This window comes from Erithacus rubecula, assembly GCF_903797595.1.
Source record: "Erithacus rubecula genome assembly, chromosome: 9".
Classification (NCBI taxonomy): domain Eukaryota; kingdom Metazoa; phylum Chordata; class Aves; order Passeriformes; family Muscicapidae; genus Erithacus; species Erithacus rubecula.
In genome coordinates this window covers 14,750,288-14,773,190 of record NC_136660.1, presented here as the reverse complement: position 1 = coordinate 14,773,190, position 22,903 = coordinate 14,750,288, and the positions used below count along the sequence as shown (strand labels likewise).

The 22,903-nt window shown below is 44.4% G+C and overlaps 1 protein-coding gene across 2 annotated transcripts in view; it reads right to left on the bottom strand.

The window, feature by feature from the left end:
- CAMK2G (calcium/calmodulin dependent protein kinase II gamma) overlaps positions 1 to 22,670 on the bottom strand; it is a 118,829-nt gene extending 96,159 nt beyond the window's left edge. Inside the window, exons 1-2 of one of the 2 annotated variants that reach the window (XM_079313200.1) lie at positions 22,410 to 22,670; positions 20,487 to 20,581 (exon numbers count right to left, since the gene is read on the bottom strand). In XM_079313200.1, coding sequence (XP_079169326.1) covers positions 20,487 to 20,581; positions 22,410 to 22,474 — 160 coding nt within the window. In that variant the 5' untranslated portion in view covers positions 22,475 to 22,670. The remainder of the gene's footprint in view (positions 1 to 20,486; positions 20,582 to 22,409) is intronic. The other variant, XM_079313201.1, reaches the window with a different exon arrangement.
- Positions 22,671 to 22,903: the final 233 nt, after the last annotated feature.

The window sequence follows — 22,903 nt, the reverse complement described above, 5'->3', positions numbered from 1 at the left end:
TGCATATCCTGTCTAACTAAAACAGCACATGATGTGGAGGTGGCAACACACTAAAATACAAACATAGCCAGATGAATAATCGTGTAAAAAAATCACTTTTCTACTCCATGCAACTGCTCTGTGTTGTTGACTCAGATGTGTTCATTTGAACAGACAAAAAAAAAAAAAAAGGGTTTTACTACTGCTGCTCCCACTGAGACTTGGGAAAGCAAAGCCAAGCCTACACGCCCCAGTCTCAGCTAAGCTCAGTCTGGGAAGCTCTTTAGCTCTAGAAGCCCCAGCTCTGCAAATCCCCACTGGGAACTGCAGATCACGGGCACATATGTAGGAGAATAATTAGTTTCAGAGCCAAGCCTGTGCTCCTCCCCCACCCCTTAAATTAAACAAGCCAAGAAAGAGTACACAGCCATCCAGTCATTCTTGGAGAATTATTTTTCTGACTAGCTCTGCACTTTAAGGATGCCATTTTTCATTATTGTTAATAGGTCTCATTAACTAGAAGCTCTTAAGCATAAGACCATTACTAAATGCAGTTTACACTGCACAAAAGCAATGTCCTTATTGTGGCAAGGGCAGGAGGAAAGAAACAGTTTGCCTTTCCATAAATACCAATAATTCAAAACCAAGCACTATTTGCCCTTCATTTGGTTTCACGGTTACTTCAAATTAGTAGTCAGTTAAGAGAGGATGGTTTTAAAGATCTCCAGTTTGCAATTAAGCTATACATGATGACTTAAAAACGAACACCACTTCATTTTAAAACAGAAGCTTGACCCAAGCCAAACTTTCAGACTTTTCTGGGGTTAATAATCACATCACAGATTTATAAAGATATGCAACCACACCCTTAAATTTCAGGCACATAAGCAAGCGACTTAAAGGAACAAATACATATTTCCCCCCAATCCCCCTCATACATGGAGACTGAACAGTGAGCTCTCACTTCTGATGGAAGTCTGAAATAATGTGTGTATTTGGAAGCCCAAAGAGAAGCCTGAACAAGAACTTCACTTTTATGAAGCTACGGAACTACTGAGCACAGGGAAAGTTGGCTTCTTCCTAGAAGAGTCAGCCCAGGCTGACATTGAGAGGGATGTGGACAAGTTCAAGAAGTGGGCCCATGGGAATATCATTATGTTTAACAGGACCAAGTGCAAGGTGCTGCACCTGGCTGGGGCAACTCCAGGTATCAATCCAGGCTGGGGCATGAAGCATTCCAGAGCAGCCCTGCCGAGAACTTGGGGGTGCTGGTGGATGAGACACTGGAGCCAACAATGCACACCTGGAGTGCTGCCTTCACCTCTGGAGCCCCTGCACAGGAAGGACATTGATCTGTTGGAATGAGTCCAGAGGAGGGCCACCAAATTGATTAGAGGGATCTCATGAACTGAGAGAACTGAGATTGTCCAGCCTGGAGAAAAGAAGGTTTCGGGGCAACGTAACTGCAGCCCTCCAGTACCTGAAGGGCACTCACAAGAAAGATGGAGAGGCACTATTTACAGGGCATGCAGTGACACAACAAGGGAAAATGTCTTCAAACTGAAAGAGGTTTAGATTAGATACCAAGAACAAATTCTTCCCTGTAAGGGTGCTGAGGCATTGGCACAGGTTGCCCAGAGAGGCTGTACCTACCTCATCTCTGTGTTGAAGGCCAGGTTGGATGGGGCTCTGAGCAACCTGGACTTCTGAAAGATGTCTCTGTCCATGTCAAGGGGCTAGAACTCAATGATCTTTAAGGTCCTTTCCAGCCCAGGCCATTCTAATTTTCATGGAATCACAGAATAATAAAGTCCACTCAAGAGTCAGAAAAGGACCTTCCCCACTTGTTGCAATGTTTCAGTGCTACACAAAACTTGCAGAATCACCAGGGCTTTCAGTTAGTAACATAGCTGACACCACTACAACTTGTGTGTCGAAACAGCTAGCAACTTTTAACATCATTTTCCATGGAGAAGGCTTGATATCATACTCTTCACGCTTTCAATTCAAATATTGCTTAAGTCAAAGTGAATTTCTAGTCATGAACAGACACCCTGCTTGTTTGAAGGCGACATATCATCCACAGAGAATAGCAGAACAATGTTTATAGCTCCAGTGTAAAAAGTTAATTCCAACCATGCACCACATTGAGGTTGTTCACAGAACGGAGCCTGGAAGAATAGTGCTTCACATCCTCCTTCACAATATTAACATTCTTTTATTCATAGGAGGTAAAAAACTGGAGGTGGCAAGGAAATGGCTCCTAAGTGTCTTTTATATAAACCAGGACCACACAGAATATCTAAAAACAGTATCATGGAATGCTACATTTTCTTGAGGCTTTCCTTTTCTCCTCTGTCCCTCATCAAAAAAACCCAAATAAACTAGCAGAAAAATTCTTTGTAACCTGGAGGCCAAAACATTATGTACAATAAGGCTAGCACAGATCCATGCATGAGCTTTAGTCCTCAGCAGCATTACACACCATGCAAACCTGCTCAAGATGAAAACAAAGCTCAAGTACAAAAAGACAAATACAATTCCAAAAGTGGAGAAAGTCAAGTCATGGTAGGCAGTACTGTCAGCTCCTAAATTTAATATACACTCATTGCCAGACCTCTAATTCATTTTGCTTCGCATTCTGTAACCAATGGTGTCTGAAAACTTCTAATTCAGGTAGAATAGCAACAATTCAACTTGCAACATGCTGGAACATTAGGACAGCCAGATGGCAGAAAAGCCAGACTGAAAAAGGATAGTGTCTGGATGTCCTTTGCTGCTTTTTTGTTTTTGTTGTTGTTTGGTTTGGTTTTTGTGGCTTTTCTTGCTTGTTTGTTTGGGGTTTTTTGTATCAAGACATAGGATGAATCATTCCCAATGCTGGAGCCGAATATCCACCCCTTCCTCCATCTGTCCCTCTCCTGCTCTGGTGCTAGGAGAGCACCTTCCTCTCTAAAGGGAAGCCTGTATTCTTTGCTGAAGTTATGAAGAAAACAACTGCCAATTAAAAGGAAAAAAAAAAATGACACCGTATCTATGTTTCAGGATGATCTCAGTCACCCTGCGCAAAGAAAAGAAGGAATTAATTTCACAATGCAAAACACAAAAAAATCTAAAGAATTAAGTCTGTAAGCCCTTTATTTTTTCAAAAGCATTCCTCTTCAAAGATGCTGACTTAAATTACACACAAGTTTTTCATTCTTTTTTTCTAATCTACAATATTTGTCTAAAGGCAACAAGTTTGAAATGAATTATTGAAAAGATAAATTTTCCATTCCTTGCATAACTACATTCGTTTTTATTACAGAAAGGGCAGACCAGAGCATCTAACTAGTTTTCAGAGTACACTTTAATTAACCTTAATCACATTCCACCTCTCCCTAGTATTTTCCTTTTCCCTCTACTCTCCCTCTTATATGGCTATTCCTTGCAGTACTGCCACAGTATGGTTTCTGTCTTCTAAACAAAACCTGAATCACAATATTTGAGAAGTAAGCAGTATCCCCAGCATACACATTATTAAGTGTAGAATAGCTTTCTGGTCATTCCCTCACAGTTTTTATTCCTTCCCCTGGACTGGCCTCCAGCTAATGACAGGTCTTCAGCTCTGTCCCATAACTTCTCATTATTCCTGCTGATGAGCTAGCAGTAATCTTCTTAAGCACACACAAGATTTTATTCCTCCCTGGGTGGTAAAGGATGTTCTGCTCTTGAAGACTTCATATTAGTTTGACACTATCATATGGTCAAGAGGGCTTGCAGCAGTATACCTTGTGCACCTACAGCTGTTTCCTGGGAAAAGACTTCAAATGCCTTAACCATACATTAATATGGATGTTTCCAAATTCTTCAGGAAGGCAGAAACCTTTACACTAAGAGACAGATTATTAGCCAAAAAAAACATAGCAAGAGTGGAGCAGAAACAGTTTCCTGAGAGCACCCATAATCCAAATTTTCACAACTGAATCCATTACTTAGGTCTCAAAATGCAGACAATTTTAGTGTTTACCTAAATTTTTGTTATGAAATTGAGGTTTTCTTAACTCTTAGGTACAGTTATCTTAGAGATTTAAGTTTTCATTTTTGCCACCTTACTTTTACACACTTCAGAAAATAAACTATTGCAGATGTTACTGTCCCTGTAGTTATGACTAATACAAGTAAATAATTTTGCATCTAAGTGACCTCCTTTAATTTTTCTGACTTGTCTTCAAACACACGGACACACAGAACCATTGTGTGTTTACAGTCATGTAAGAGCTTTCTGTACCAACAGCAGTTACCTCTGATTGAGTTTTCAATCCCCTTCACCTGGAAAAATCACAGAAAGGGAGAGAGTCCAAAAGCATACCAAATATAACATATTTTGGAGCTTTATTACACAAACAGTAAGCAAATCAGAGTGAAAAGCAGTACAGAAAACACATCAAAACATTATTCCTATAACCAGAAAACTAGACCACAGCTCCTTGTACTACTACATGCTTTAGCCCACATTATTTTCTGCCAAATGCCCACGGGTTTTTTCTACCTACACTCTTCCTATCACTGTTACAGTAAAGAATATGACTTGGACCCTTTTCCTAACTCATCATGGCTCATTGCCAAGTGTTCTGGAAAGCACTTGAAAATTTGCGTCTTTCTCAGTATTTCCAAGTGTAAAACAGGGCTAAAACTTCCCTGCCCAATAGTAGTACTGGGAGGATAAAGGATCCTTAAGGAAATCTGTTGATGCATTACACAGTTGGCAGGGAGACCAACAAAGTAAGACTGAGGGTACATTGTTTAAAAAAAGCTACAGAAACACTTTCCTGGTGGTGCAGAGGAGCACACTGCAGTGGAATGATGACATTCTTTCAGGTAGGGGAATACAAATTTTGGAAGGACAAAGCAGTGGAGAAAAAAGAACCAAGCTCCTGGAAAAGAAGACAAAACATCCACAGATGAAAGCACATTAACAAAACCCTGAAAAAAACCCTACTTGGAAGAGGAAGTTCCTGGCATTGACTCCACCTTTACCAACACATGAACAGAAACCACAATGGTCCCCCCTGTGCACAGGGACTACACTAATTCCTTCTCAAACCCAATCTGCTCCAATTCAGCCATCACTGTCAAGGCTGTCCAAGCCTGCAGACCTACAGCATCCAATCCCAGTTTTCCCTTAACACATCTGTACAGTGCGGCTCTTGAATAAAATTCTACATGATAATGCAGCCACTGGTCACCAAACAGCTGGATTTCTTTTGAATAAACCAAGGAAATTTATGCTTGAAAAAAAATAAGACACACAGAAGGGAACCAACACCTCAGAATTTCTGCATACTCCTAATACTGGTATTCAACAGAACATCACTTTTCACTGCATAATGCCATCCTTCACTGCAGGAGATGCTGTGGGGCCTGTGTCCATGCAACACCAAGCCTATATCCATTGCTTCTTTTTTAGCTATTCCAGCCAGCTGGGAGAAGGAAGGATGCTGGAAATGCTGCCTCAATTTGATATTTGAGAGACATGAATGAGAGAAGTAAACTGAAGCGAAAATCTTCTTAAAGGCACAGATGAATGGCACTGCACCACAGCACTGAATGACTTCTCTCCAAAAGAGATAATACCTCTGTTAAAATACGCTCTTCTGACAAGAAGGAACATCAAGCCTCAGGGGATTAGAATAATTAAAAAAAAAAAAAGGTCAAACCATCTATTTTAAGGCTAAGTTCCCCTAGCAATGCTAGGAGAACTTTAAATTAAGCAGAGCAAGCTGTAAATACAGAGCAGCTAACCAGACATTTCAATGAGAGAAAACTTAAAATGCACACGTGCCACACCAGATACCACCTGTAGCAGTGCCACCAAAATACTTTTGCACCAAAGAGCAAAATACACCATGTCTCAGTAAATCCATGTGGCAGTTAGGAACACAGGGCAGCAGGGAAAGGAGACAGCACAGTTGCCTCTGGCTCCTGAAGAGTCCAAGAACTTCATACTCTGCATATAAAGTGCTCAGGCACTTCAAGGTATTGTATGGAAGCAAGACAGCAAGAAGACACAATAAAAGTTACCACTCACTAAAACAACTTCAGATGTCAGGATTACTTAAAAATATACACAGGGTTATGCATGTATGTTAAACACATGGAAAGAAACTCTTTGTATGTAAAAGCATAAGAGGAGTTTCTAAGCACTGATAACTTTGAAGATGCTATCCAATCAGGGAGGAGTGTCCCCAGTCTTTCTGTAACTGGGTTTTCTGGTGGGCAGCTCACAAGTCTCTGTTGTACAGGCACAGCACCTACCCACTTGAGACTGCTGCCACCATCCCTGCAGCATCCGATCCCAACAGCATCAGGCCTTGGAAAACCAAGGTCTGCTTCTCCCTTTTCTTGATCCAATGCCACTCAAGGGGCTCTGCTACTCCCTTTTCTTGATCCAAAGCCACTCAAGGGGCTCTGCTTCCTATGCAGTATGATACAGGCACATAATACCTATTTCCACATCACTAACATAACACTCCACATGCACTTTTCTCAGACCCAGCTGAAGATCCCGGTTTCCAGAGCTACACTAAAGCAGCCCCTCCTACTGTTGCTCCAAGAAATATGAAGATCTAAATAGATCTCCAATCTACCTGGAGAACAAATAACTGCCCACCCCTATCACTTCAATAATTCCTTACTGAATGGTTCTTCTGAACTTGTTTTCCTGATCCAAGGCATGAGACTGAAAAGGAAAAGAAATGTGCTGCAGTACAGAGGGAACAGACATCTTCAGAGAAAGACACAGATGCTCCTTAAGCCAACAGTGACACCAAAGACTGTATTCTGTCAGCCCATGGCCTTGGTCAGTTGAGCTTTGCAATTTGCCTTTATTACATTCATGCTTTGTTAGCTATAGCTGCCATAAAGATCAACTTTTTTGGATGTTGTAAGCCCAACAACAGACCTGGGGTGGGAGAGGTGCTTCAAAAGAATAAGCACACACCTTCTCCTATAGCCTAAACCAGCCATTTGGCAGGAACCCAGTGCAACATAATACATCCAGTACAAGGAGCAAATTGCCTGTGAGGGACTTCTCTGTACACTGACACACAGCTCTGCAGCACTGACATCCCTATACACAAAAAAAAGAGAAAAGGGGCAGAAACAAACTCCATTGCAACCAAAGAAAGGCTTTACTTATTTTTAATTTATTTTTTCTTGTATTCTTCTTTTCCCCTGGGCTAATTCAGAAGCCCATTATGCTTTTAAAAGGGAGTCATGCTGCACAGACACTGGGGCTGTGCTCCTGAGCACTGGCAGTGTAGTTGCAAGGAACTCATGATCTCCACGGGCACCCTTACAAGAGAGAGATCAAGCATGCTGTCAATGAATTGGGAGTCCTTTCTGCATCTCAGTGACATTTTCACCACCATAACTGGCCATGGGTAGAATATCCCAGGAAGCAAACCCTAAAAATAACTTCTTACAACAAGTCAGACAGTCCCCCAGCAAAAGGGGAGGGAACATTGCTTACACACGGTTAGCACTATTTGGTTATTACGAGAGGGGCAACAAATGCCCAGAAAACAGGAGAGACAGAGAGGAAGCAGAGGAGGAAAAGTGGGTGGTGAATCATACATCAATTTTTTCTGCATCACCAATGACTGTCAATTGGAAATGATTTCCCAAGTAGAAATAAAGAAATGGAAATAGAAATCTGGAACCAAGTCTGCCCAGAATACTTCTAAATACAGTGAAGCAGGAAGCCTTGCCTGCTAAGCACCAAATGAAAGGCATTATGTACTTCCTACAGCCACCTTGAAGGAAGGAGCCCTTTCCAGCAATGGCCCAAGGGGCCCTAGGTATCCCCACAGATCCCTGTGAGCTACAGAGGAAATTCTTCACCAGAATATCCTCAGAAACTTGTGGATGAGGAACCAGGAAGCAATTGTACAAGTACTACTGTCATGGCTGATAGTCAGGCAGTCTTTCAAGGAGCTTCTGCTTGCTGGAGAAGCAGAGGAGAGGCAGGGGAAGAGCAGAACAAGCTATCCATTCCTCAACCATGTGCTTAAAGCCACAAGCTCCCCCAGCCAGCCTTCCTGACATGTGCTGGAGGGGCTGCAATCCTCACAGAGCTCCCCTCAGACAGCTCATCTACCCCACCTGTAGCAGGGCTACTGCACATGTGGTTCTTCTCCCCCTCCTGCTACAAGTCTCTCAGCAGCAGCCCCCAGCCTGCCAGGTGCAGCACCTGAGCAGCCAGGGCACTCCAGCTGACTCCACCTCTGGGCTCTCTCCCTGGCAGCATCCCTTTGCACATGGTCCCCTGACAGCCATGCAAAGAGGGACAACACAGTCATAAACCTGCAACCCATGGGGCCTCTGTGCACTTCTGAGTGACAAGCAGAAGCTCACAACAAGCTCCAAATTGTAACAGGACATCCTGTGTAAGAAAGGAGTGTGCTACAAAGACATCCTGACAGGACTGGCCCTAAGCAAACACCTGGTTAGACTCTGTGGCAGAGTGAGGAGGAGAAGAGCGTGACAGGATTTTCCAGTTCCAGGATTGCTGCCCACTGTGCTTTTTTCAATGTTTCCCTGGTTCTGAACAGCTCATACACAGGCACAGAAGGGAGGGGCTCCCACCATCAGCACGGTGCTGCCATCCCTTTATCCTCCTGCAAAAAGTCTTCTCTGAACTAGTTTCCCTGTGCCATGGGGAGGACCCAGCCACAACTGCAGACACCAGGCTCACTTGCACTCACTCCCTCTTGATTTACAGAACTTCCCTGCTAACAGCTGCATTGCAGATGAACTCTCTTAAAGTGGACATGCAGTAAGTGAGACAGTAGGACACAGAGCTGCTCCAAAGGCAGCACAGCCGTATCAGCACCTTCTCTGCTGCATACACAGTCACTGTGCCTGTGCAAGAACTCCAGCAGCTCTGTCTTAAACTGACTAGGCACAGAGGGCTCTGAAGAACACAGCATAACAAAGAGAAACCACACCAAGTGAGCTTATTTGTGGACATAAGTTCTCTTCTTCACCCCATCAGCTGATCACATCAGGTGTCAGTGGTTTTGGATGAACCAGCTAAGTAAGTATCAGACTACAGCTGGTTAGCAGACAAGGTAACAGTGTGACAGGGAGGCAGATCTCAGCAGTGTCAAGTCACTGCAATGCAGGATTCAGGGATTCAAAGATGCAGAAGGAAGAATTTAAGTTGCTCTGGCTCAGTCGAGCTGCATGTTGCCTTGTTCCTGAGCCAACCCCTGCCACCTCTTTAGATAAGGTAACTGCAACCATGAGACCCAAGTTTTGTTTCCAAGACAGGGAAGAAATTTTGGCTGTGTTTTCAAATGAGAAAAAACTTCAGCAACTAACATTTCATAATTTATTAGGGAGATTAGAAACTTCTTGACTATTTGTAAGGTGGTGGAAGGGAAAGATTTTTAAGCTCTGCTTCAGGACTACTGAAGAAACTAAATGTACATAGCCACAAAGAGTTAACAAGGCATAATGTGCTTCCTTAAAATTGTAACCAGGTCTGCAGCAACTAGAGTCATCTGAACTCATTATCCATATTTGATAATGATTATCAAAAAAGCCAATTGCCTCTGCTTCTTTTCTTGTATCTCTGATGCTGAACTTGGCTGTCTGGAGAAGACAAATGTGTTATGAGAGCTTGACTCCCAGCCTACTGCTGTAGAAGTGTTTCCACAGAAAGGACAAGCTGACCAACACTTCACTTCTCTACATCATCCCTCATTAAGTGCAAGAGCAATTCAGACAGACAGAGAAGGCTGTGGATCACTGCTTTGCACTGAAAATTTTAATCCAGGCAACTTCATAACAAGCAGCAGACAAAACACAATATCCTAATCTGCAGAGCTGGCAGATTCTAGGCCAGATGACACACGAGTCAAACAAAAATGGGCAGAGTTAAAAGCCACTTTTCAATCTGCAATCCAAAAATCAGGAATATTTAAAGTAACACAGGAGCTATGAATCACTACTTTAACTTGCAGTGAATAAACACATCATCATAATCAAGCTTTGTCTCTGCACAGGCACCAGTTATAAAATAAAGCTGTGCAACTTCAATGCTCCTAATCTCTCTGACACAATCTCAACAGAGGACATTTGATACCCAAAGCTTACATGGACTGGCCCTGAGGCAGGCAAAATTAAACTTAACAGCACACCAATTCTTTTGGCAAACAACAGAAAAGTCCTGCTTGGCATCACCAGGCTATACTCTCTAGTAGCCTCCAAGAATAATGTTCCAGCAAGTCCCTATGGGTTACAGGGGCCAGTAAGGACAAGTTCCTCCTTCTACATCTACTTTTTCCTCCAGCCAATGGGCAATTTCTTAGCTCATTACTCATGAAACATTATATGCTTTGACATAAAGGAATATGAGGAAGTAAATAAAATTTAAAAAAATAAGAAAAAAAACAAAAAGAAAAAAACAAGAGACACATGGACGTTTTCAGAATGGCAGCTGCTGTAATACATTAGAAACACAAAGTTTATTTGGCAGGCACTGGAAATCAGTATAGGATGAGTTTTAACAAGCTTTTTTCTCTGAAAAAGCTTCCAGGGTACCCATGTAATCTGAAATGTGCATCTAGAAAGTGCATCCCAGAGAAAGAACTGGACTGTCCCCTATGAAATCACATTTCAAGTCAGGTGTATGAGATCAGGCCTCTAGCAGCAAATAGAGCTGGATAAACACACACATCTCACCCATCTCCAGAGCTGCAAGAAACTTCACACAGTCTATATTCTGCTGCACAGGCAAGGAGAGCCCTTGTGAAAGAGAGGTCCCTGTAAGCGAACAGGGAACAGAGGAAGTACACTGAAGTTTAAGGATTTAGCTCTTCAGTCTCCTTTTTTTCACCTCAGGTGTCAGGCTATCCTTTTCCTCACTGCTCCCCTGAGACTGAGAAAACCCCTTTCAAGAAAGACTTGTCTTCAACATCAAGAAATGACATTTCTGTCTTCACAGCTATCACTTACCACAGTCTACACCAGCTGACTTATCAGAGATGACACAGTAACTGCTGAAAATAAAGCCTGTCCAAACACTGAGTTACTCCAAAGACAAACTGCAGCCTACACCACCTAACTCAGGTGCCTTGAAGAAGAGCAGAAGTAAAGGAAAGGACAGAATCCTTTACATAGGCTTTCAGGAACTGGCTTTGGAGGCTTAAAATGCTTGTTCTCACATATGGCATGTATTCACAGGAGCATAAGAAGTCCACTGGGATTTGGCCTGGTGGGAAAAACCTATATCAATAATTTCCATAGATATTAGGGTCTCAATAAATAAATGTTTTCAGTTGAAGAAGCCCTTCTAGAAGGAATCTAGTTTTTATTACCACAATTCTATCTTACTAAGCCTTCAGACAAACACTTTATATTAGTATATTGCTGCTCAGAAGTTTACCAGGCACAATCAGGTAGGTCTTTCCTGAAGCTGTCTGCAAGAAGGTGCTGTGATAATTTGCAGTACTGCAAACAACCAAGTGATACCACTTTTTGCTATGGAGCACTGAGATTTTGGGCACTGAGTACAGAGATCCCCCTCACCAGCTCCATGCTCCCCAGCCAGCTGCAAATCACTAATTCCCCTAGAACCAGCCCTTATCATGGTCAACCTCCCCGAAGCAGGCTGCAGCACAGGTAGCAATAGGGCTTTCTCAGACTTCAGAGGAGGGAAAACTGCCAAGCTTAGCATCTCTCATGCACTGCAGGCCCACCATGCTATCAACTCTGATATGCAAGGACACTGCCCCAGCTCTGGGAAGGAGACAAAAGCATATGCAGGGTCAAGACCACTACTAGCTCCAGTAGCGCTGACATGGTTTTGCATCAGACATTTTCAATGACAACAGTCTTGTGCTATTGATGACAGTAGTGGAGGCTGGTCAGAACCATGCAGAACCATAGCCTGCAACCTGCAGCCAACACTGACATTTGATTTGCATGAACCCTAGTGCAGAAAATCTCTAAGCACAAAGTAAAGATCTGAAGTTACTTGTAGGTATAGGGAATAGAAAAAGAGTAAAAAAGAGAGACCATCTTTTCCCACTTCTTACTTTCCTGCCTGCCAAAGCAATGCAAATCCCAGTGACTTACACATGAAAGCAGGATGCATTCACCCGCTCTTCGAAGAGGAAATCTGTCAGAGCAGTGTTGCTCAGAGTTTAGGCTGGAGGAGGAATGCCAGTCTGCATTCCCCCCCTGCCATTGCAGTAGCTATAGGAGAGTGAGCCTGGTATTTCTCACTAGGATACTGCCCTTTGTTAATACATCATCACCTACCCTCCTCCCCTATGAGAAAGTTTAATCCTTGGCTCACTTGCATCTGGTAATTTTTTCAGTCCCTGTTTGCCACTGTCATCATGGCAACAGCCCCCAGAGATAACCCATCAGCTCTGCCACAGCCAGCAGGCTGCCACTCCCTGCCTGATCTGCCATTTAGCCTTTGGCTCCTAGGCCCACTAAGAGCTGTGGCCGCTCCCAGGCTCATCTTCACAAGCATATTCCTTCCTTAGAGATAAGTTTACATGGCATTTGTTGTTCTTTAAAATGAACTGTGTCTTCATTCCCACAATGCCTACTGAGACAATTGTCAGGTCCATTTTTGGGACTCTGACAAAATCACACAAACAATAGTACTGCCAAAAGAGATGGTACCTTTGCTGCCTGAGAAAGAAAAGTTTTGTGTTTAACAGTGAAATCACCTGTGGCTTCTAGCAAAGAGAAAAGATTAACTAGCAGTCTTCTCTGAAGCACCACACTAACTTGGACTTGTCCCAGTGTCATGGGTAAACATACTCCAGCCACAGGCAAAACAAGGGCTCATGGCTGTGGATGCTTGGACAGCAGCTAACTCAGGATGGGAACTTTGCACAGGAGCAGCAGGACAGGGGGTCACCAGAGAGATATGTAACTCCTGCTCTCAGGAACATAACACGAAAGTTATATGCACACACACATTCTCTGAAAGGTCACTGCATTTACTCAACTCACATCTCAGAGATGGGGAATTCTCCCTCTGACTCTGCCAGGAGCAGAGCGAGACAGATCCTGACACCAGGAGTAACACCAGAGTCATCTCCTCCTCTCCTGATTCCATCATAAAAAAGCAAGGTACAGCATTAACCAGCTCTCCTGGCATCTCTGTACTAGTCTCAGACATCAGTAATTAGCTGCTTACACTAACAATCAACTTCTCAGTCTGCTCATCTAAACTGCAACAGAAATTGTGCAATATTCTCTGAGAGGGAAGGAAAGCAAAGCAGCATTACCAAAAGGCTATTTTCAACCAAAACATTATAAATTAATATAATTAAGGGTTAAAGTAACTGATCCATGAGAAACAAACTTTCAAAACAAACTCAAAATTTAAAAGGAAAGAAAGGCAGGAGAGTAAAAGGTAAAAAAAGCTACAAGGAATTCAAAATCTAACAGCTCAGTTTTGGCAGAAAGTTAAATCCATGCCCCACTTATCTTTGGCTGCCCTCAGTGTTCAGAAAGCTTACTTCTAAGATACTGCCAGCCCATTTCTTCAGAGGTGTTCTGCAACTATTCTCCAAAAATCATGCAGGCAGCAATACCAGAATGTGTGGGGAGATGTTACCAAAGTATAAAGTGGTATTTAAATTTAATAAGGTATAAAAAGGAACATGATGTCAGCCTAATTCATAGGGCCCCAGTTTTTGAAGCATTAAGCTTATTGTTGTGAGGATCAGCAGCAACTACAGTAGTTGAAGTCACATTTCCTCCACACACACCAAAAAAAAAAAAAAATTAAAAAATCCCAGAACATCTAGTGAGAAACTCAAAATTCTATGGATGCATTTGCCCATCAAAAATCAGTGCACCTCTGTTTTCTAGAAGATAACTACTCTGAGCACTGACATCACTTCAGTTGTAGGCAAACACACAGTGATGTGAGATACTCCACATTTCTTTTTTACAGCATTCAAGGCTTCTTTCCTCTGCTGGTGACCCTGGTGCCAAGCAATATTCACCTCTTTACCCAACTAAGCCAACAGCAATAGCTCACTTCATAGTCAAACACTGGCAAATGAATGTAGGGGTTTTTTTACATCTGTAATGTTGGTAGAGATTGGGAGATTTCAAGAACAGAGAAAACAAAAACAAAACCTGAAATATCAAAACAGGTCAGAAAAAGTGGGGGGTGATACCTTCATTGTGCTCACAGACTGCACAATGGAGAAAAATTTTTGCATTAGCATGCTTCCCTTTTAAAAACTGTCTTCACCCAATCTGGAGGGCCAGAACAACTAGAATACTTGCAGGGCGTGGAAAGGAACAAAAATATTGGCATAGTCCTCTCTTAAAACAGTGAAACAGTGGTACTAACCCATTGTTAGGGAGGAGGGCACTGGGCACCCTTTAAAAATTCCTTTATGATCCACAGATGAATCTTCCTCAGCAGTGATGACTTTGCTACTGTCTAGAGAAAGATTAAATTTTGAAATCTCTGTGCTACACTGCAAAACCAACAAAAAAAAGTAAATAGTTTTTTCACTGGATCCTTCTTACAAGAAATTGAAGTAGCTGTCCTTGCCCCAAATACCTACAGGCTGCTCAACACACTGCTCTTCACCATAGGGACACCTACAAATACTTCAGCCATGGCTGGCTGATCAGAGTAAATGCTGCAGAGCCAAGGGCTTCGGGACACGTGCAGGAGTTAGCCTAATCACATTTCTGCCATACACAAATCCAGTTTATATTGGGAAAACAAGAAACCCGACTCTCTCACCAAGCTCCTTTCTCTAACCTCGTGCAGAGGCAGTAGGAATTCCTGCCCAATCTGTGTGCCCACTTCCCCCCCCCTCCTCATTGTTAATGCCGGAAATTTAATACTCAATGTGACCACTGAGAAGACAGACACAAGCTGAAATCCTGTCTGCTCTGTTCCAGCTCCTTTATAAAATATACAGCGTAAACTGAGAGGCAACCTGGGGTAACCCCAACCATCACTAACATCCACAGTGGGAAGAAGCCAGCTTCTGGCCATAGTGAGCCACACTAAAGCAAGGCTTCCAACACTCACCACCCCAACAATCTCTGCTGGCTCTCACACCAGGGCATTTTCCTGCCTGTACTGATACATTGGGGCAGGCAAAAAGCCAAGCCCATCCTCAGCAGCCCCCCACTAAGTTCCCAGCTCCAACCTCTCCTCCAAGGTCAGGATCAGGGTCTCTTCTTTGGCAGAAGCCCTCCTCTTCTTCAAACACCTCTTCCAATGAAATTTCCCCTACTGGTGTATATGTATATATACTATTTGAACCCCTCTTCCCCTATGCAGGGGAATGCAAGCAGAGGCAGGTAGGAAGAAGAGGGGGAGGCAGGCTGCTGATGTGAGGTAGAAGGCTGCTGCTTCTGACATCAGCTCAGCAGCCTCACCACCAGTCCCTGCTGCACCCGTGTGCTGTGGTGCAGAATGAAGAGTTCAGCCACTTGTTACCCACTCCACCGACTGACTCCTCCCCTGCAGCCCCCATCCAGCAGCACCCAGCCTCTTACAGTCGCTCCACCAGGCAGCTCCCAGCCTCATGCACTGCTCTGGGGAGTGTACTGCACTCTGCTCTGCTCCCTGCTTCCCTCCATGTGTGCAGAAACCTCCAGAAAACTTCCAACCCACTGCAGCTGCTCTGCTTGACACACTCCCTAATCACAGCATCTCTCAGAGTTCTGCAGGCAGCAAAGGGGAGGCACGGGGTGGAGCTGGGGCACAGGGAAGTTCTTCACTCAGCCCATGCTGCAGGAAGGGAGCTTCTCTCCCAAACCAAATGACTGGACGTGATTTGGCTGCTCAGCAAGTATGGCCAAGCAGACACGGTTTGATTTGCCACCCTCTGCAAGAAAGGACATTTGTCCTCAACCTGCAAACACAGGGGCACACAGAGGACACCTATCTCAGGACATCTCTACGCGAGTCTGGCTTTGCTCTTGAGCCCCTGTGACAGGGTGCTGTGCCTGCCCTCGCAGAGCCAGTGGCCCTGCTGCAGTGCAGCCTGCACACAGCCAACTCCAGCAGTGTGCCCCACTGACTCAAAAGCTGGCAGCCTCAAGAGCAGACAAGGCAGTCCTCATGCACGCAGCAGCTACGAACACGTACAGAACAGAGCAAGAGAGATGTCAGGAACTGATGCTGCAAAACTTCCTCTGCAGCATTCAAGCTCAACATTTTAGTGCCCAGGGAAACTCCTGCTGACACTTCCAACAAAGCATATTGAAAAGTTTAAATCAGCAAGCACTACAGAATCAAAAGCCAGAACAATAGTTGTGTGGGGAAAAAAGCAGAGTTGGAATATAAAGAGTGTTTTTTTCCTGTTGGGGGTTTCATACACAGAAGTAATTCCCTGCTCCTCCCACAATCCACATAATCTCCTACAGGAACAACAACAAAATAACTCGGTAGGCTACAAATTTATATCTGGTTTATAAATTTGGAAAGATGAAAAGCAGGGAGAGAAGCCACTTTCATTTCAGAGTCAAAAGCAAAGCCACAGAAAGACAGCACAGTGGACTAACAAGACAGCTGTTTTTAATTCTTTCATCAAGAGATGTCACTTGCAAGAGTTAAAAGACACAGATTTGCCAGAGAATATTAAATTTAACAATAGATGTAATAGATATTTTTCCTTCTGCATCTAAAAAAAGGGCAGAAATACTACAGATAGCGGCAGGATCACTAAATACTATTTGGTAAAAAAAACATCCCAAAAATGATCAATCCTAAAGCTCTGCCTACCTCTTTCCAAAGCCAGACTCTCTCTTGAAGTATATGCTGGCATGTCAAATTGTGGATATCTCCCTACTGCTACTAAAGCTGCTGCTTCTCTCTTGATCTTTTGATCACTGCAAGTAATTTTACTTTATTTGAACTTCACTGTAGCACTACTTGCTATGAATTTTCATGTTCAAAAATATTCTGGTGAAAGCCACAAGACAACTTTCAAAAAATTACAGTTATTACTTCCCTCTATCCGTAGCACTGGTAAAAGTCTGTGCATTCAATCCCATGGGAATTTCAGAGATTGAAGCATTGTATTTCTTCCATGTGTAATAACCACTGCTCTTATATGTCAGCTGAATGCTGACTAAGGTGAAGTCTGTTTCTTCTTCCTTTCCACAAGCATTTGGACCCTATTTAACATTAAACTTCTTGGCACGGTCTTCACTGGGCAGTCTTAAGCATCAACACAACATGAAAAATAGCAAATACTTCACTAAAGCCAAAATATGAATTTTAATTTAGACCAGCTCTTACTGACAAAACTTATAAAAACAGAGAACAAGCATCCAAAAATCACAGACAATATAAAAAAGAGACTCTCCTCTCAACAGCTGACTTGGTATTTTATGAAAGATGAAGTTTACTAGACTGAAACTGCTAGGACCAGTACCCTATCCATCCTCCTTGCTTTCACAGAGAAGCCTGAAGCATTCCTCTTCCTCTTTTTCAGCCCTGTACACTAAGCTTTTCAGCACTTCCCAGTTAGCTATCCAGTATTTCATCATCACAAGTCTTGATAAATGAAGGTAACAAGTACTGCAGGAGGAGAGCAAGACTGTTATCATTGCCTTGAAGAGAATCAAGGAAAGCACTACAGCAGGCAAAATTTCTGTGAAGCAGCAATGGGCTATCCTTTGCAGCAGCAATAAGATGCTGACTCTTGAAGTAGCAGTTACTGCATCAGGTGTCCATACAGGTTCAAATTCTGCTAGAGATAGTAAAAAATGTTAAATGTAGCTATGCTTAAATTGGAGAGGGGCTGGCTGTCTCCACATAAGGGAATATTCTGGCTCTGTGACCATGCCTAGAAGAAAAGCAGCAGTGTGGGAGGCAGGTCAGCAGGGTGGGTTACCCTGCACAATGGACAGCGTGCAGCTGGGTGCACAGGAGAGCCCTGGACAGAGGTACTGATGGGCAGAGACACAGACAGCCCAAGGAGAAGTGCCAACTTGGGGAAAGGACACATCAGGCAACACATAGCCAGGATGCTGCAGAATTAACACCACAATTCTGCTCCTCAGGGAGACAGCTTTCTAAAACGCCTTTTCCCAAGACTTTCATTTCCAGGTTGCTGAATTGAATCTCCCTAATCACTGACTTACAGCTGCAATGCCTAAATAGCACACATTTTTCCTTCAATGCTTTAAAGACCTATTCCAAGGTGAATTCACTAACTTCCTATCAAAATACTCAAGTCTTTTACTATATGTACTTTTTGTACTTCAGCTCTCAGCAAACACAGCTGGAATAACTGAGGAACCTATATATTCAGCTGAAGTCACCATCCACTTTTCAGAGATTCCTCAGTTCTCAGTTAAAACTTCAACACAACCTGATCAGTCCCTTGTAGCTGAAACTCTTCTGTGTAGCAGAAACACACATTTTGTTTCTTGGTTCTCCTCACACTTACCCTACCTGATACATTTTTAAGCATATCATTGCCAGCTGCCTTGAGTTAAGTAACTGAGGACCAGGCTAGCAGTCTCAATGTATTTTATTTATAAAAAGGTATGAAATCTAAATAGTAAGTATAGATCAAAATATGGCCTATATTCACCCATACTTACTTTTTCTACTTGTTGTATCATTAAACTGTCATCACCTCACTACGAAAAACAATTAGAATCTATACATTTCTCCCTCTGTCATTCATGAAATGACCAAATACTTTAAAACTGACTCAGTCAGTTTTTTCTGAGAGTTTTGGACTTCAGCTAATATATTTTTGAATTTTCAACTACATTCAGCCTGCATTTTTTCCCATTTTTCTTATCTCCAGAGTTAACTTCAATACCCTGTCCTTAGTAGGATAATGGTTTAACCCTCATGAACAGTTTATGGAGATGTCCCCTCCCTTCTTCAAGCAGCCTGGTGTCCACTAACATCTGAGAAAACATCCTCCTGAGCTTTAGTCCTCACTACAGGATGAAGTCTGAGGAGCAAACACAGCATTGATGGCTGTCAGCAAAGCAAAACCACTCTTCAACCCTCTCCCATATTAAGTTGGACTAATTTTGAACTCAAGAGATTGGATATCCCACCTACATCAGCAGGACTGTCACGTGACCATTGAGGGGACACTGATTCTCAAAAGATCTGCAGCCACCTCATTAACAATCCAGGGCTCCACTGGCTGGCTCCCAAAACGACCTCACTCAGGCTAAAAACTAAACACCTTAGCACATATGCTTGCTTCCAGAAGGAAAAAAAAACCAAACCAAACACTGAAAAAGAGAAGAGAAAAATCACTGCTTCACAGCACACAACCACTGACACACTTCTTAACACCAACCATACAAACTACAGTAAATGGAAATTTTTCACTATTCTTCAAGCTGTCTTCTGTTCTTATCATCACATTTCATATTCTGGCAAAAAGGAGAATACATATTCTAGTTTTCTTTTTTGTAAGGATTAGGGGGAACATTATTCACTTCTAAATCATTTCTCAAGATCATCTGCTTTCTCCTTACAAATTTCTCTTCCATTTCTCAGCCACCCCCCACTAAGCCCTCTACTCAACTAGCAAGATAGTCAAGGGCATCACACGTTAATTTTGTCAAATCTGAAAGGCCTCTAAAGACTCGCAACTCTTCTTGTCCACCTTTTCTAGAAAGAGCTGCCTCTGGCACCTCAACTTGTTGCACACCCTATTTCCAGCATCTTTCATTGCAGTTCAGTTTCCATCATTGTCCCCTCATCCACTCCACTCACAGAGCAACATTAATCCCTGAAGTGATTTCCTAGAAGATGCACATTTGCTTCATATTGTATGGTCTACTACCCTTTATGCATACGTATGTCCCTGAAAGGCACAAGACTAACAGCTTGGAATAGTTAAATTTTTCCTCTTTCTATAACACTACAGTCTAGTTTAAGGTTTTCTAAGTCTCCAGAAGTAATGAAAGCACAAGTCCCTTGTTCTAATAAGCTGAGAAGTAAAATAAGCAAGATTTCACCTCCAACCTATTTCTGCCTTTGAAGGCAGACTTTTTAGCTTCCAAACACACCACCTTTAACTACAGCGTGAAAGGAGCAAGGCATATAGCATCTATCTTTCAAAAAAATAATCACATCTGTTCTGGTAAGACAGATCTCCTAGGTAAAAAAGACATTCAGCAAAATAAGTCTGCAACATTTCTCTTTATTATGAGTGATTGGTACATACACACACATAGATGAATCTACCTTTAGCTCAGCTTGAAGAAGAAAGATCTCAAGAAGAAAAAAGACAACATCACTATACAGAGTATCCATTTCCAGACACAAGAATTTTTCTATCATCCCACACTACCTTCTTCCTTCTGTCTCCTCTTTGCCACACAACTGAATTATTTTGAAGTGCCTAAATAATGATGGAAACAAGCAACTCCAGATCCCTTAAATTTATTATCGCCAACTCCAGTGAAATATTTTTCTACTAATACAGGGAAAAAAGGTAGATAGAGACACTAACCTCTGGCTGACAGTTTTTTGGTGTTGATGATTTTTGCAGCATATTCCTGTGAAGAATTTTTCTTTACACATCTGCGGACCACGGAGAAGGCTCCCCTGGAAGAAAAATAAAGAGGGTAGGTGCTATGAAACTGAAAATGAGAGTATAATAGCAACAATTCCTGTCCCCAGAGTAGACCAGATTAAGGACAGGGCAAGAAGACATACAGAGGAGGGACACAACACCTGAGAATCTGTGAACAATGCATGCTGTCTGATCTGTAAAACACTTAAGTCTATATGGCATTCAAGCGTCCTGAAGGCTCCTGAAGACTCCTCACAGTCAGCACAGTAAGAAGAGCACACTGTGTGGGGAGTGAGACCACACAGGCACAGAAACAGGGCAGGAAGAGATTGATACACAGGAGACAAACAGCTCCAAAAGGCGCTGCAAACACTAGCTGCTAAGTCCATGACAGAGACAGCACCCCCGGCAGTCACAGCACAAAACCAGGACTCGTGTCTCCCATGCTCAAGTGCAACCTCAGTCACAAAATCACTGCAATACTTTGCAGAAGTTACTAGCTCTCTTGTATCCCTCAACCCACCTGCAAAGTGGGGATAAGCATGCACCTATTAATGAAGTGAGTAGAAAACTACAAGGCTTTGTACATTTTCACAAGCTGAAACTATTGATATTATTATAACTATTCCAAAGAGAATTACTCTCGGAGAAGAGGTCTGAGAGAGAGGGAAGAAGGATTTCTGTGAGGCAAAAGAGTGACTACAACAGAGACCAAGGTGAAAAGATAGAGACTGAAAATCTACAAGACTGTACAATTAGCACTTGGAAACAGCCCTTTATTTTGAAAAAACTACAAAAAAACCATGGTGGGTAAAAAACAACTAGCTTTACCAGAAAGATCTGAAAGTGGAAAAGACAAATATGAGAAAATGAGCAGAAAATTCCAAGTCCTTCAGATCAGGAATGAAAACCCGTGTCTAGGAACAAATAAGAGAGGGGAACAGAAACTGCACAAGGGCCCCACATACAGTTAGTCCTACAGAGAGCCTAAAATAGCTTGAATCCTTCCAATACTGCGGAGTCCTGCCTTTTTATCCCCTTCCTCAACCTCTACATACAAACCAATGAGCATCAAGGTGAGCACCAGCACTGGGGCCCGGCCTTGGTGACACACAGCTGCAGCAGTGTGGGGAGCGACAGGGACACCGGGCTGGACAGAAGAGATGCAGCAGAGCCCAGCAGCTGGTGCAGGAAGGGAGAGAGCCAGCAGCAGAACCCACGAAAGCACCGTCCCCACAATCCTACCCTGGCCCTTTCTGCGCCGCTTTCCTGCCCAACTGCGCTCCCCTGCAAAGCCCTGTCCTAGGGTGCAGCAGCAAGTCTGCCAATGCGGAGACAAGTGCGGAGAGAGGGAGGGAAGACGCGAGGAAGCGGGGAGGGAGGAGAAGCGCGGTGCAGCAGCACCTGGTCCTTTCACAGGGACAAGGAAGTGGGGACTGAAGCATCGCGGAGTGGCGGTAACAGTGCCGCGTCCCAGCGCAGAAACGTCCCGGCTGCAGAGAACGGCAACGTGCAGCTGAGAGACGGTGCGGGAAGGAGGACGGGGCAGCCAGGTCCTGAGGAAGGAAAGGAGGGAAGAGAGGAAATCTCGGGGTGCAACAGGAGCGCGCAGCCCGAGACGGGCTGCAGGGACACCCGCTGCGGCGGGGCGACCCGGGAGGGCAGGAACACCTTTCCCTCCGGCGGCTGTACCGCTGGGGTGGACGGAGGGCTGGAGAACAGGATTACAGCGCGACAGCTAATCCTCCTGCGGCTGCCGGGAGAGCCGGGTCGCCGGCACAGTGCTCCGGCAGCGCCGGCGGGTCCCGGGGCCGGGGCGGGCGGCAGGGCGCGGCGCGGGGCGCGCAGCAGGCTCCGTACTTGCCGAGCTCCTCGTAGAGCTGGTACTCGTCGGTGAAGCGGGTGCACGTTGCCGTGGTGGCCATGTTCGGGCTGCGGGAGGCTCAGCGTCGCTGGGGCATGGGGCAGGGCGGCGGGGACGGGCCGGGCGGGCGCGCTGTTCGGCGGCCTTCCTCCTGGCTCGGCGGGGCGGCGCGGGCTCCCCCGGCGCCCGGCTCGGCGCTCCCCGCTCCGCCGTGCACAGTCACCGCTCGCCGGGGAGGGGAAGGAGGCTGAGCCTGGCCAGCACCGCGAGAACTGGCTCGGAGACACCCCGCGCCGGCCCCCTCCCTCCGCCGGCCCCGGCCCGCCGCGGGGTGTGGCCGCCGGGGGCGCTCCCGGGGCGCCCGCAGCGCCGTCGCCCGCCGGGGGCTGCAGCCGGGGCGCGGCCGCTCCCCCTGGCGCGGGCGCGGAGCGGGCACTGCAGTGAGCGCCCCCGCCCCGCGCCAAGGGCGGGCGGACTGCGGCGGGCGCGC